We start from the raw sequence: 16393 nt of genomic DNA, 5'->3' as shown, positions 1-16393 counted from the left end.
CTTGGCTTTCTATTGGATTCAACTCTGAACCTTTTTTTTTTTTTAAGTTTATTTATTTTGGGCGAGAGAGTAAGAAGAGAGGGCATGCAAGCCGGGGAGAGGCAGAGAGAGAGAGAAAGAGAGAGAATGAGAATGAATCCCAATCAGGCCCTGTGCTCATGTGGCACCCGATCTCGTGAACTGTGAGATCATGACCTAAGCTGAAATCAAGAGTCTTGACAGTTAACCAACTGAGTCACCCAAGTGTCCCTGAACCTTTTAATATGTGCCCATTTGTTGTGTCCGTCCTTTTAGTAGATATTTTCTATGCCTGCTTCCCGCATTTGTTTCCTTAAACTGCTGTGGCCACAACGACATATAATGTTCCTGAGGGCAAGAGAAACAGATGTAATGTATTGATGAGCTTTGCTGAGGTCATAGTTAACTAATCAAAAACTGTAACTGATTTTTCTTTAAATATGTGAGGTTTTTAATTAAAAGAAATACTTATTTTTAACTAAGAATAACTCTTAAAGGCTATCAAAAACAAAAAGTTTCATGTAATCCTAAAATATGTAATTTACAGTAAGTTGTAAAGAATCTTGCATGTTTGTGTGTATGTTTAAACAATATGCAATAATTGTTCACTCTTAGCAATTTCTGCTTATCCTAAACCAGTGTCCCAAACTTGAGTAGAAGAAAGTAACTTTAAGAAATTTCTAAAATAATATGGAATATCATTTTCCCCCCCAAATCGTACATAAAACAAGTTAGGCAAAACTGGCTAGAACTTGGCTCTGGCATTTATCCCTAATATGATCTTGGACAAGTCATTAATCATTTCATTTTTCTAAGCCTTACTTTTACCATTTGTAAAATGGAGATGATAATACCCATTTTATAAATCTCTTGTGAGGATTAAATGAAAAATGTATATAAAGTGGTTAGGCCAGAACATGGTTCATAGAAATTATCCAAAAAATGGAAGCTGCTTTTATTATACAATTGTTGTAATTTTTATGATAATTCATAGTTTTATCTTTTGAAGATTGCTTTTGATATTTCAGTAGACATCGAAAGTCTCCTTGTTGATTTCACAGCTGCTACAGCTTCCATTTAGTCAAATTTAAAAATATACTTTTGGTTTAGCACTTCTATTTTCCCTTGGTTTAATACACCTCAGCTTATCTGTAGGTTGGCATTGTGTCCACGTAAAGGCCTGTTGTTTTCTTTTTAGCAAAAAGTGGAATCATCTATTATATCCTTCTGCTAATTCTGTATTTTCCTTTTTTTTAAATTTTTTAACATTTATTTATTTTTGAGAGACAGAGAGACATATAATGAGCAGGGGTGGGTCAGAGAGAGAGGGAGACACAGAATCCGAAGCAGGCTCCAGGTTCTGAGCTAGCTGTCAGCACAGAGCCCGACGTGGGGCTCAAACCCACAAACTTTGAGATCATGACCTGAGCTGAAGTCGGACGCTCAACCAACTGAGCCACCCAGACGCCCCCTGTATTTTCCAATACCAGCCTTATATAGGGGCTTTTTGGCAAAATGTACACTTGGTATTTGTTGTTGTTAAGGTGTTTATTTGATATTTTCTAGAACTTACTGAAAATTGATTTTTATAAAAACAACCACTTTACAGTGATCTGTATTTAAAAAGAGGTATGAATGTTTTGGATAGTGCTGGCTATTTTAAAACAGTATTTCATTGCTGAAGTAATTTCTTTTGAAACCAGAGTAAATATTATCAGTGTCACTAACAAGGGACTACTGCACTCCTTCGACCTCCCAAAGGCAGTTTGCCTTGAGTTCTCGCCAAAACACACTGTCCTGGCAACGTGGCAGCCTTATACTAGTAAGTATCTTCCAATTGTAAAAATATTGACAGGATCAGTTCAGTTCAGGGGGAAAAAAGAGAAGGTTTATAACCTTATAAGAAAACAATTAATCTTTAGATGGTAAATAGTGTTTGTGACTATCTTTACCCAACAGTGAAACTTGTATTCCCCCAGTACAATGTACATTTAAGTAATTTCAAGGTACAGCAGGTTAGTAAAAAGATTCATCGTGAAATAGAGGGGAAAATGCTTAAGGGGAATTTTAGAAAGTGAATAACCGCTGATTGAGAAGATCTAAAAAAATAAGAATAATAATGACCTTTACATGAAAAACATTTTAAATAATCATGGTATGTCAAAGAGGAAGTATAATAGACGCAACATGTCAGAAATGTGTAAGGTATGACAAAGTAGGAAATTGGTGTGCCATTTTTTTAAACACATTTAAAGATATGATAGTATGTTATATGAATGTTTTCTATAGGTGTGCTTCATAGATGAATAATAAAACACTTGGGGTAGATAGGATTTTTAAAAAAATGTTTTAATAGTGTGGGCATTGTTGAGTTAAATATATGATAATAGCTCATTGTTTGGCTACAAGCCCTCTAGTTTGGTTCTTCAAAAAGATAGACTTGAATGAATCTTTATCCTAGTAAATATGAGGGAAATTGAGACTCGTGAATATTTTATGTAACTGTGTGTGTGACTTAGAAGATTGTTTCATCATAAGATAATTTAATCCATTTAACAGGTCGAGCTTAATAAATCTCTTAAGTATTCTTAAAATCTATAGTAATCAACTCATTTCAGAAATGCTGAACTTTTGTCATGGCTTTAGGACTAGAGATTAACCCAAAAGGGAAAGTTGATTTAAAGCAACTCTTTTACTTGATCTTTATAATCTTGTTCAAAGTTGTTTTAAGAATGAATTTTTTTTACTAGTGTTAGGAGACAATTACTGCAAAGACATTTGTTTTTATTTTAGCTTCTAAAGATGGCACAGCTGGAGTACCCAACCTACAACTTTATGATGTGAAAACTGGTACATGTTTGAAGTCTTTTATCCAGAAAAAAATGCAAAATTGGTAAATAAATGCTTTAAAATACTAATTATTTACAAAATGTTTTAAATATATTCATTGTGTACTATTTTTCTCAGATACTAGTTTAAAAAATAACTTGTCAGACTAAAATCTAGATCTTTAGGGATCTAGTGTATATGGGAATATAATAGACTAAAACTTGATCTTTTGTTTAGTATTTGGAGGAAAACAAACAGTATCTTTCTTTTACAAATGTTAACTAAAACTATTAGGAGCTGACTTGACATTGTATTTATAAGTATTTTTCCTTAAATAGTAAGCAATATCACAAACTTAAACATGTTAACATGAGGTTAGGTGTGACTAAATTTTTTTCATATTCTTTCAACGTAGGTGTCCATCTTGGTCAGAAGATGAAACTATCTGTGCCCGAAATGTTAACAATGAAGTTCACTTCTTTGAAAACAACAATTTTAGTATGGAAAGATTTATGAAATAAGTTTATTATTTACTATAAATGTATACAATATTGTTGCCTTATATGGCATCATAGGGTTTTCCTAAATACTATTGATATATTAATAATTGCTGTTATATTAATTCGTTTGAATAACTCTTGTACATCTAAATGCTGAAGAAATTCTATAACAGATTTATTTTTATAAGTTTTTATTATCTAATAATTGCTATTAAGGCATTTGCATACCTCTTAGTTTAGTTACTATTGAAATTTTGTGATGGAAATTTTTAAAATGTCTTATTGTATGGAATTTCAAACATCACAGTAGGCACTTAGTCCCAGTAACTTTCAGCCCATTGCCAATCCTACCTTATCCACACATCTCTCCACCTAACATCTCTCTTACTGTGCTAAAGCAAATCCTAGATGTTGTATAATTTTACCTGTAACTATCTCAGTATGTATCTCTGAAGATGAGGGCTTTTTAATTGTTTAATAGCCACAATACCATTATCACAGATATAAAGTATCTGGTCAGTGTTCAAATTTCTGATAATTGCAAATGATACAGTTTTTTTGTTGTTGTTTGTTTAAAGCTTATTTATTTATTTAGAGAGTGAGAATGAGTGTGAGCAAGGAAGGGGTAGAGAGAGACGGAGAGAGAATCTTAGGTTTCTTTTCTTTTTCTTTTTTTTTTTTTTTTTAGTTTTTAACTTATTTTTGAGAGAGAGAAAGAGAGAGAGTCCCAAGCAGGTGCTGCACTGTCAGTGCAGAACCTAATGCAGGATTCAAACTCATAAACCGTGAGTTTATGACCTGAGCTGAAATCTGGAGTTGGATACTTAACCAACTAAGCCACCCAGGCGGCCCCCTTATAAGTTTCTTTTAAGCTATAGGTTCCCTTTCCATCTCTTCTGCCCCCAACTTGACATTTATTATATAAGAAACAAGGTTACTTGTCATATATTTTCTCATAGTTGAATTTTGCTATTGTATCCTGACCTATAGTTCAACATGTTCATCTGTCCTCTAAGTAGCTATTTGAATCTAGAACTGGTCAGCTTCAGATTCTTCTCTTTTCGAGGGATGAGGACAAGCCTGCCTTACATGCAGTAATTTAGTGGTTTTATGAAAAAGCACATAGCATTTTATTGTCTTTAATTTTGTAGGATTAGCTGATCCATTTTTTCGTGACTGGTTGCCCATTGGTAATTTTCCTCCCCTCTCTCCTCTCATTTGTAAGTTGTACTACTTCTATAAAGAGAAATTCCCCCATCTCTTTGATTACCTAGTGGCAACCTTTATATAAGAAAGAGCACACTATGTTCTTATAATTAATCAGTTGGATTAGATGTATAATCTCATTACTTGCCCAAGGTCACCCAGCTACTAAGTGACTGGGTAGAAATTAAAATATAGGTCTGTGTTGTTCCCATTCCACATTTTCTCCATTGTGTTGCCTTACCTACGTGAGATTCCAATGAGTAGTATTACTGTATCACTACATTAATCTTTTATAACACATTCAGAATTTATCATCTTCCTTGTAGTTTTTCTCTTTCATCTAATACCATTTGCTTTTTTTTAGACACGATTGCAAATAAATTGCATTTGCAGAAAATTAATGATTTTGTGTTATCACCTGGACCCCAACCATACAAGGTAATTTCTATGTCTTTGTTCATGTGGCATTTTAGGAGATTAAACCTTTTCCTAGTTCTTAGTGACTATAAAAACATGTCCATCTTAGTTGATATGCCTCAGAAAATTAAGTGATGATGACATGTGTGTATTTCAGGTGGCTGTCTATGTCCCAGGAAGTAAGGGTGCACCTTCGTTTGTTAGATTGTATCAGTACCCCAAATTTGATGGACCTCATGCAGCCTTAGCTAATAAAAGTTTCTTTAAAGCTGATAAAGTTACAATGCTATGGAATAAAAAAGGTATGATAAATATATTTTATCTCATTTATCAAGTATTAATTGAGGTTTATAGTCCTTTATAGAGACAAAAGAGTATCAATGCTTATATAATGAAAACTTACATGTGCTCTATTAAATTAAAAAAATTTTTTCTTATCCACATTAGGTTAAATTGTGTTTTGAATCTAATGAAAGTTTTTCCGCTGTAGCCACTGCGGTGTTGGTGATAGCCAGCACAGATGTTGACAAGACCGGAGCGTCCTACTATGGGGAACAGACGCTGCACTACATTGCAGCGAACGGAGAAAGCGCGGTCGTGCAGTTACGTGAGTACTCCCGCAGTCTTCTTGTGCTAAAACAACGGAGAACATACTGTGCCGTGAAGGTGATGCAATCTGAATTCTTGTTCAGGTGATAAAGCTCACATATTTTAATAACCTTTCAGGTAAAATTCCCTTCAATCAGTAAACTTAAAATCATCCCCAGACATACATTATTTTGACAGAATCCAATTAACAGTTATGCCAGCACTTTAGTGGGGAACTTGCCGAGTGAGGTAATTTCACCTTGGTAGCTCTTTGAGGACTTATTCAACTTATAATGACAGGGAGTGGGCCTTGTGAGTTTAGCACTGCCTTCAGAACTAAGTGTTAGGAATGTCACCATTTCATCTTTTGTTTTTATGAGCTAAATTAACTGTAGAATAAGACAGTTTTAAAGTTCTGGCAACTCCCTGGTTTTTCATTTTGAATTGAACATGTAGAAGTAGGATAAACTTGCTTACAAAAAACTGTGTATTTCCTCTGAAGTCAGAAAGGAAGCAAGGATGTCCTCTTTTCACTATAATTTAACATTCTGAAAGACCTCATCAGTGTAACAGATCAATAGAATAAATGTACACTTTTGTGTAAAAAATCTGTTTTTGAGAAAAAACAGAATCATCCCTGTACGTATAGATGAAGTCAGAGTATAAACAGCCACTTAAGAAACGTAAGAGAAGAAAAGGTAACGATACATACATAACATACATAACATACATAACAACAAAAGGCAAGAAATCTGAGGACTAATGGGAAGAAAACTTTAAAACTTCTAAGGGACAAAATGTGACCTTTATAAGAAGAATTTTATAAAGATGTCATTTCTTTCCAAATTAACCTAAAAATTAAAATGCCAGTAGGTTTTTTTAAAATAGGTAAACTGGTTCTAAAGGTGATTTTTTCCTAATCTCAAAAGTGAAAAGAGATTTTTCTAACAAGGCAGAACTAATAAGGGAAAAATGATTAATTTGAATATATAAAATATAGATTTCTACATTGGAGGAAGAAAATTCCATAAATAAAGCAAAACCAAAAAAAATTGGGGAAAAATGTATTTAGATGGATAAGGGATAAGTATGAGAAAGGTGAATTTTGTTACTATATCAAGTAAATCAGTAAAAGACCAATAACTGGAGAAAAAAATGGGCATGGGACAGTAAAAAATAGTCCACAAAAGCAGAAATAAGATTGTGTAAGTATATTAAAAGGTGCTCAGTTTATAATAAAAGAATAGAAAGGAAGACGGTTTTTCTCTCAGCAGCTTGGCAAAGATAAAAGTATGAAATTATACAGTGTGAGTGAGAATGGGGAGAAAATCTGTACTCTCACACACTGCTGGGGCTCCTGGCTCACTCAGGCAGAGGAGTATGTGACTCTTGTTCTTGGGGTTGTGAGTTCGAGCCCCACATTTGGTGTAGAGATTACTAACAAATAAATAAACAAACTTAAAAAAAACTGTTGATAATGTAAAATGGTACAACTTTTCTGAAGGGCATTCTGGTGGCACATTATCAAGTAAATGTATGCACCTTTGAGCATCCAGTTTCACTCCTAAAGGTGTGTTTGTGTACACTCACAGTTGAGAATATACAGGAATATAGTACCGCTGGAAAGCAGTGAGGCAGATCTCAGTGTGCTTATGTGGAAAAGTTTCAAGCTAGAGTACTAACTGAAACAACGAAGAACTATGTGTATGTGTATGGTTAAGAGAAATGCTTAATTTCAGCAAAACTACTCTGAAAGCATATACAAGGAATAGAAGGTTGCCTTTGTGTAGAGGGACTTATTTTGTGGTGTATCATTTTATATAATATGTATTTTTATTACTGTGTGCCTACATTCCTCTTCTAATGAAAACTAGTTTAGTAAGAGTAGGAATAATATATGTCTATGAGCCTCCATTGCCAAAATGTTTAAAACAAATTTAGATTCCCTAGAAGGCTCTTAAATAAATTTATGATTATACATCAATTCCCATAGTATATCATATAAAAATATTTTAATTGTAACATATGTTGAAACTGTTGGATTTTTTTTTTTTTTTTTTTTACTGTTTGACATGTTTAGAGTATTATACAATTATAACTTGGCTAATAAATACTGTCTTTGTGTTATTCTTTATTGCTGATTTCAGTTTTATATTCTTTTTCTAGCAAAAAATGGCCCCATTTACGATGTTGTTTGGAATTCTAGTTCTACTGAGTTTTGTGCTGTTTATGGTTTTATGCCTGCCAAAGCGACGATTTTCAACTTGAAATGTGATCCCGTGTTTGACTTTGGAACTGGTCCTCGTAATGCAGCCTACTATAGCCCACATGGACATATATTAGTACTAGCTGGATTTGGAAATCTGAGGGGACAAATGGAAGTGTGGGATGTTAAAAACTACAAACTCATTTCTAAACCAGTGGCCTCTGATTCTACATATTTTGCTTGGTGCCCTGATGGTGAGCATATTTTAACAGCCACGTGTGCTCCCAGGTTACGTGTTAACAATGGGTACAAGATTTGGCATTATACTGGCTCTGTCTTGCACAAGCATGATGTGCCATCAAATGCAGAATTATGGCAGGTTTCTTGGCAGCCATTTTTAGATGGAACATTTCCAGCAAAAACAATAACTTACCAAGCAGTTCCAAGTGACGTACCCAGTGAAGAACCTAAAGTGGCAACAGCTTATAGACCTCCGGCTTTAAGAAATAAACCAATCACCAATTCCAAACTAGTAAGTGAAGTTTTGCTACTTTGGTAGGAAAAGGGTGTGGAGCCCTCAAGACCTTTTTCTCATGTTCTCGTGTTACTTAGCACCTGATTAGAATATAAACTGTAGAAATCATGGAGGATCTACTGCTGAAGATGGTGAATAGCTGACATTGTTAGGTTAACAGAGTAGCCCATTTAAAACCGTTCACATTTTACATTTGTGAGAAAGATAATGGAGTATGACATACTGGCTTTGTAGAGATCGTGAGCTCAAATTCACATGCCTGTCAGGCTAGCCTGGTAATGTAAGGCTTTGGTGGCTGGGAGAGAATGGTGAAAGGGAGAGATCATGCCCTCTTTAAAGGCCATAGCAACTGCACAGCAGTAGCTGATTGTTTCCACAGGGGATTTAGGCTCGGTTTGCCAAAATGTTTGATTTTTCAAGACAAAACAAATCTGGAGGCTTGTATAAAATTTCTCAATTTTTAAAACACTGTTGGTCAAACAAAACATTTCTTTTCCTTGGGCTGTCATTTCCCATCTGTATTGTAAAGTTATGACTAAAGCATTGGTCAGATTCCGGTCTGCTTTAAAATGTTAGCATTTCAGAGCTCAGGGGAAACATTTATTAATGATCCGGTTCTCTGTGAACATGTTAAGAAATAAAGTTGTTCTGTAAGAATGAACAATAATGTTATTGGTATTATAAAGGTGACCATACAGTAGGTGTAAACTGGTCCAAGTAAACGAGAATATTTAGCCACGTAATTATTAGCCACTCAGGGAAGTAGACACTTTTTCAAAGGATGAATATTCCTTTGCCTCCCTTGTACCACTCTTAACCCTCAAAAACAAAAACAGAAGAATAATCCTTCCTCCTTCACAAAAGCTAGCAGTGGTCTGTAATGACCTCATTGATATGTTCTGTTTAAACATTTTTGTTGTATCATTTACTAAAAACATAAAAACTTATTAACAAATTAAGCCCCGTTTATATTTATATGTAGATTAAAAAGGAAAGGGTATAGTAGCCTTTGGATTTGTCTTATCTCTATATTGAAATTTTCCTTAGCTAAGAGAAAAACAGAAGTAACCCCAGCATATCTGGCTTTCTAAAGATATCTTACAAGGTAGCACAGGAGGAATAAATTCTGAATCACTCTGTATTTTTATTCTCTGATCCATAAAACTCACTTGTTTTGATAGGGGGAGGAAGAGAAAGATATACTTTTGAAAGTAGTGCTAAAACTTGGTATGAACATTTAAAACCAAAATTGTTTTTACCATTTAAGGTTTCCACTAAAGTCTTGCTTTTGTATGTAACATGATGCTTATGTGATTTTATCAAATCATTTTAGTTGACAAAACCACAGGCCCAATGTTTGTATCGAATTCTAGAAATGAGCTAAATGGCAAAAAAAAAAAAAAAAATACTGCTAAGAAATTACTAGAAACAAAGACATTCTAGTAAATAACTTCACAAAGGAGGAGGGTTATCTATCACAAAGGAGAAAAAAAAAAGAAGGGATGCTCTCCCTGAAGAAAAAAACTTTTTTTATAAATAAAAATTCACATGTAAATTGTACTTAATTTCATGGCTTCCAGAAACACCCTTCAGTATTGTAATATATTCATCAAAACAGTCCCGTTATAATTGACATAAATGAAAAAAACTATGTTAATACGGATGAAATTGTGTACGGTAGGCACAGTACTAATGCCAGAAAAGTTCATGATCCACAGTAGCTGTGTGGATTTTTTATTTTCTTGTCTCAAATGAAAGCCTGTCTGTGGCTATGTTCTGTTCATCATGTGCGAGAGCCATGTAACTTTTCCTTTCTTACATCATTTGTAATTGCACTGTCATTTCTCTGGAGTTCTCATGAATAGAAACTTTTTTATCCAAAGCAAGCTACTGTAGAGGTGCCCACTATTGAAAGAATTTTGATGTATAAAACAAATATTCAGCAAACACTGCCGTGTCCTGACTAACACTGTGTGCTGTGTAGACAAAAAAGTGAAAGAGACATGCCATCGACTTTGTTCTACAAGTGCGGGCTCTCATGTTGAGCTGCTTCAGTGGAGCAAGTACACACACAGCGTTCATGACCCGACACAGTTCATGCAGCTGAGATGAAGCACGGCTCGGTTTCTTATTTATTCCTCTGTAATCTTAAATGTTTGACCCTGCCCATTTCCTTATAGCACTTTTAAGTACAACATGGATCTGAGAGCTAGTACTTCAGAAACACCATGGAGATCTGGTTCTTTTGATGTGCTGAGAGTGCAGAGTCCAAGAGCTGGTTACCACTTAGATAACAGCAGTTTGGAGGGAAATCACTGAGTAGATGAAGCTGATAGGAAGTTGTAGTGCTATCACGTATACTGTATGCTGCCTGAAGCAACTCCAGAGATAACGCAAACCTCTATGTGTGTATTCTTTTATTGAAATATAACTGACATGTAAAATTGTAAGATATTTAAAGCATCTATCATGGTATTTGATAATATGTATACATTGTGAAAGGATTCCTCCCATCTGGTTAATTAATGAATCTTTCACCTCGCTGGGTGGTGTGTGTATGTGGGGAGAACATTTGAGTTTCCACAAATTTCAATTTTATAATACAGTGACGCTTATCAACCATAGCCATTTTTTTTTATACTAGAACCTCCTGGATCCTGTCTTTAATTCACTCTCTTTCTGTTGTAGAATATAGTTGATGGATGGTTATATAAATATCTCATGATGGAAATGATGGTCTGTTTTTAGTCTGACAGGTCATTTAATTTTGTGTATGCCTCTTCATTATGACAATTCTGGATTTATAAGTATGCGGTTAGTCACCCCCTTCTTACTTGGTTTATTTTCTTCTGGTCTGTTAGTATTTCAGTTTGCTTTTATTTTTAATCTTCCAGTCTCTGATTTTGCATGTAAAGACCTAGCAAGTAATTCTTTGTGCAGAGAAAACAAATGAGGCAACTAGGTTTCTGTTGGCAGTAGTTGGATCCCAAAAGACTCTGGAAGAAGCTACCATTAGTATCTACTTTAAGAAGAATCATGTGTCATAGCGGTACCAAGAAAAGTTACATTGTTTAAACAGAACCAAGGTGAATTTTGCCAGCTCTTGTCTAAATGAAAGACACCATATATCAGCTTAGTGGGAAGATCCTTATTAAATCCATCCTGATGGTTGGAGTGTCCCTATTACTAATAAGAGTTTTGAAATATTCTTTGCCAGTGGTCATAAAACACACCTAATAAAATAAGTTTATTCCACACTAGCAAAATTATATGATTTGTGATACATGTTTTTAAAAACACAGACTGCATTTCACAATTGTTTATTTTACATTTTCCACAGCATGAGGAGGAACCACCTCAGAATATGAAACCACAAGCAGGAAATGATAAGCCATTATCAAAAACAGCCCTTAAAAATCAAAGAAAGCATGAGGCTAAGAAAGCTGCAAAACAGGTATTTGGCGCACTAATCTTTTCAAAACAAAACAAAGGAAACCAGTTAAATTAGCTTAGTTTAAGCATCAAAGTTTAAAGATTATAGTCCTAAAGACTTGACTGGTATGTTATAAAATGTAGTTGGCATTAGATATAAATAGCCAGAATGTCTTTCTTCTGTGCGTGTCTGAATTTCTGAGTAGTTCTATAATATATAATGAGGAAGTAAGGAAACGACCTGACCTTAAAACCCGAAACCCTAATGGAATCATGTAGTATGTTACTTGCTGTAGACCTTTCTGGTGGATCCTGTGTGAAGTGGTATAGTTTGCTCTCTGAAAGCATACATCTGTTAAGAGGGATCAGAAATGACATGATAAAAAGCCATTTTGCTCCTCAGTATTACATTACTATAGGAAATTATTCAGCTGGGAATCTAAACACCAGAAGTAGCCAAAATGGTGGAATTGTTCTAAAATAATTTGTTATATGATTTTCTAGTTGCAAAACCACACCAGTGTAACAATTCACAGATAATGATTGTGTATGGCTTATGGGGATGGTGAGATCAGCTAGGCTAGGAGTATCTGGTTTGAGAAGTCATGGTGATCACAGTTTTGAGATTCAGACAATGCAGTCTTGCTGGTAGTGCTTGAATTTTGACAACTCTAGGTTGCTTATGTGTTTGGTAGGCAATTACTATTTTAAGATATAGAATTTCATTATACATCTATATTCTGCTAAAATCCGAACTTTACTTGGGTGGCTCAGTCAGTAAAGCATCCTACTTTGGCTCAGGTCATGATCTCAAGGTTTGTGCGTTTGAGCCTCGCATCGGGTTCTGTGCTGACAGTTCAGAATTCCGATTCTGTGTCCCTCTCGCCCTTCCTCTCCCTTACTCATGCTCTGTCTCAAGAATAAATAAAACATTAAAAAAATGTTTAAATAAAATCTGAGCTTCAAAAATATCAGCGTGCTCTGTTGTAGTTAATATATTTCATCTCCAGAAATATCTTTTTTTAATATAACTTTTAAGTTCATTTATTTTGAGAGAGAGCGAGAGGGACTGAGTGTGCATGCACATGAGCACGGGATGGGAGACGGGGGCAGGAGGAACAGAGGGAGAAAGAGAATTCCAAGCAGTTTCCTCACTGTTAGTGTAGAGCCCAACACGGGTCTAGAATTATTATGCTACTTTAAATTTTAGATCTAGCAAAGTATTATCTATGACAATTACATGGTAAAAACCTTTTGGGTGTCTTCCTTATACTGTAATACATTTTTTAAGCTGCATTGTATCTTTCTGCTACAGGACAGTGTGGCATATTTCATGAGACTTTCAGTTCAGATCAGTGACATAAAATGTGATCTGAAAGATAGAATCACATTTTTGTTTTTGCATTTTATATACCATGGCTGCGTTGGTTGAAGTACTTTAATGTTTTGATTTTAGAAAATTGAATTTTTGAAAATATTTCTTGCAGGAAGCAAGGAATGAGAAGAGTCCAGATTTGGCACCAACTCCTGCCCCACAGAGCACACCACGAAATACTATCTCACAGTCAACTTCTGGAGACCCTGAAGTAGACAAAAAAATCAAGAACCTAAAGAAAGTAAGAGACTTAAATAAAGAGCAGATGTGCTTATTGAAAGAAATACATGAAAATATATAAAGATAGGCATCTAAGAAATTTGTAGCAGCTCTGATTATTGCTTTCTCATGATGAAATACTATAATTTAGGAAGGGCACTGATTTTAGTTCTATTCATAGTCATTTTATTGATTTTTGGAGCAGTAAGAAAGGAACTTTGTACAGAAATATGCTGAACTGTTTTATACTCAGTATTTCATTAGATATTTATTTAAAGATGAAGAAACAGAGGGGAAAAAAAGTTAATTAATGTGCCAAATTGCAACCAGTTTGTGGTGATGGCCCTGGTATAAAATCAGGTTTCAGGAGCCTGCCCAGGCAGCATTATGAAGTGTCTCTTTTTTTTTTTAACATTTATTTATTTTTGAGAGAGAGAGAGCAGGGGAGAAACAGGGAGACAGGGAGACACAGAATCTGAAACAGGCTCCAGGCTCCCAGCTGTCAACACAGAGCCTGATGTGGGGCTCGAACTCACAAGGATGAGATTATGACCTTAGTCACAGTCAGACGCTTAGCCGACTGAGCCACCCAGGCACCCCTGAAGTGTCTCTTAAAGCCACAGACATGGGCCAGGTACACTGAAGTGCTAGAAAAAACAGTGAAGTTGGTGATATATTTACATACATATACATGTACATGTATACATACATGTACATATATAATACCGTGAATACTTGAAAGTATATAATACATAATACTTGAAAGCTTGAAAATTAGCCAAAGCCCATGTTCTTAATTAACATGTTTAATTTTACATCTAAGTTTAAAAAAGAGTCTATCTTAGCATTTTAACAAACCATCCTTGATCCAAAGGTAATAATTGATTCTCTTTATGCAGTTTTCTCTTTCATGTGATTGAGTTGATACTAAAAAATTTTGCATTCTGAAATTATTCTTCCTTCTTCTTGACTCATAATATATTTGATGTTTGCAGAAACTGAAAGCAATCGAACAACTGAAAGAACAAGCAGCAGCTGGAAAACAGCTAGAAAAAAATCAGGTCATTTTTACATGTTTCATTTGTACGTGTGTGACTACCACTCTTCCCTTTTTATTAGACACAATCATTTAATCAAGTAAGAGCTCATAAGTTTAAACAAAAACCATGTATTGGGTAAAATGCTTTTACACTTAAACAGCAAAGCACAGGGGAAGACATGATGTAGATCATGGTAAATGAGAGAATCACAATTTCTGGGAAACATAGTAAGGCCATTGCTGCTAAGAATAAAGGCAGTTTATTATCATAGATAAACATAAGATTCATTTCCTTCCTAAGTCTCAGTAGCACTGCCCTGTTTACTGCTTTCTCACCTTCTGAGGGAAGCCCAAAGATAGAATGGAAAATTTATTGGACCCTCAGATTTACAATAAGGCAGCATTTGTGCTTTGCCCACTTGATTCATACCAAGTAACAAATTAAAGCTTGTTACTCTATATTTTTAAATCTGTATTTACCAGTGGAGCTGTTAAAATGTCAGAAATATACTTTTTTATAAATTTTTTATGCTTTGCCGTTTTGGTTATAGATCCAATAATTACTTTATTTCATTTCCTACTTAATAACTTTGTTGTTTGAAACTTTTCTAGTTGGAGAAAATTCAGAAAGAGAAAACCCTTCTCCAGGAGCTGGAAGATTTGGAATTGGGTATTTAAAGATTCACAGAAAGCCAATTGTTACCAGAAATCAGTGCAAACACATTTTCTGTTAAACCAGTTGGTGTACATGAAATACCCACATGCCCACATTTAATCTTCATCTGTAATTTTAACCATTTACCCAAGATTCTACGTATGTGTAAAATTATGTAATAATGTCTATTAATTTTTACATCCTACATCCTATACCATGTCAACAATGATATAGAAAAGAAACACATGAATTTCTTTCGTAAGTCTGACAGATTGAAAGACAATGTCATTGCTCTTTTTAGTAGAAAATAGTATTTACCATATATGTGAATAAAAACATTTTAAATTTAATCATTGTTGACTTTGTTATAAGTTGCTAAGTTAACAGATCCTTAATTTACAAGACAAGTTCAGGAAATTTTTCCTTTGAATATATAATATGGCTTTTTTTTTAATCCTAAAATATTCTTATATTGTCCAAACTTGAAAGAAAAGCCTTAAAAATCAGATTTTACTAAATATATTAAATTGATTATATTATTTATAGTATTTGGAATCATTTTTCTGGCTATTTCTAAAGTAAATACAGACTTTAAAAATGGAAAATAGTAAAACATTTTATTTTGGTATTTCAAATAATAAATTTAGTGATTTAAGGATGAGGTAAATATTTTTCAAACATGGACTATGATTATTTTGGTATAGTCAAATCTTGATTGTTTTGATTGTTTATTCATATGATGAATAAAAAAGATGTAATGATAATGCCAGACACTCACCTATCAAAACTATTTTATATTTGGTTTTAGAGTATTACAATTAATTTTTTTTCAGGTTAACATTTGAAATTACTTTTCTTTTTTTAAGCTTGATTATTTTAAGTAGTCACTACACCCAACATGGGGCCAGATTCACAACCCCCAAGATCAAGAGATTCACACTCTTCCACTGAGCCAGCCAGGCACCCCAACATTTGAAATTACTTTTCATTTACATTGATAACAGGTTTTCCAGAGGTAATATTTAAACTGATAGGTCAGAGAAATAGAAACACCTTGAGAAACCAAAACAGAGAACTGAGTTTACTGACACCCCAGAGCTTCTAATGAGATTTGGTGAAGACCTAATTCATTAAAGTTTGAGTGGTATTTTAAATGTTTTGTGTGGTGAGAGAGTGTGTGTGTGAATGTGAGTGTAAACGGACACGCAGATAATTGCTTTCAACATTAACTAATTAATTTCTGATAATAAAAACTTAAGCAGATAGATTGCTTTTACAATGTATTACCTTAAAAATTATTTTTCTAATAAAATATTAAGTAATGCATCCTGAGACACTGTAATGTTTTTTGGCCTGGCAGTCTATTTTCAAAAA

The 16393-nt window shown here is 34.1% G+C and overlaps 1 protein-coding gene across 2 annotated transcripts in view; it reads left to right on the top strand.

Annotated features, from left to right (window-relative positions):
- Window positions 1-15369, top strand: part of EIF2A (eukaryotic translation initiation factor 2A) — a 30520-nt gene extending 15151 nt beyond the window's left edge. For both annotated transcript variants that reach the window (XM_039240997.1, XM_039240996.1), the window contains 11 exons: window positions 1722-1840; window positions 2812-2911; window positions 3263-3345; window positions 4918-4991; window positions 5128-5272; window positions 5461-5577; window positions 7725-8296; window positions 11640-11753; window positions 13219-13347; window positions 14321-14386; window positions 14977-15369. In XM_039240997.1, the coding sequence (XP_039096928.1) occupies window positions 1722-1840; window positions 2812-2911; window positions 3263-3345; window positions 4918-4991; window positions 5128-5272; window positions 5461-5577; window positions 7725-8296; window positions 11640-11753; window positions 13219-13347; window positions 14321-14386; window positions 14977-15042 (1585 nt within the window). In that variant the 3' untranslated portion in view covers window positions 15043-15369. The remainder of the gene's footprint in view (window positions 1-1721; window positions 1841-2811; window positions 2912-3262; window positions 3346-4917; window positions 4992-5127; window positions 5273-5460; window positions 5578-7724; window positions 8297-11639; window positions 11754-13218; window positions 13348-14320; window positions 14387-14976) is intronic.
- Window positions 15370-16393: the final 1024 nt, after the last annotated feature.

Source organism: Hyaena hyaena, unplaced genomic scaffold (genome assembly GCF_003009895.1).
Source record: "Hyaena hyaena isolate Hyena2069 unplaced genomic scaffold, ASM300989v1 scaffold_186, whole genome shotgun sequence".
Classification (NCBI taxonomy): domain Eukaryota; kingdom Metazoa; phylum Chordata; class Mammalia; order Carnivora; family Hyaenidae; genus Hyaena; species Hyaena hyaena.
Note: the sequence above shows the minus strand (reverse complement) of the source record. Positions and strands in the feature narration are given on the sequence as shown.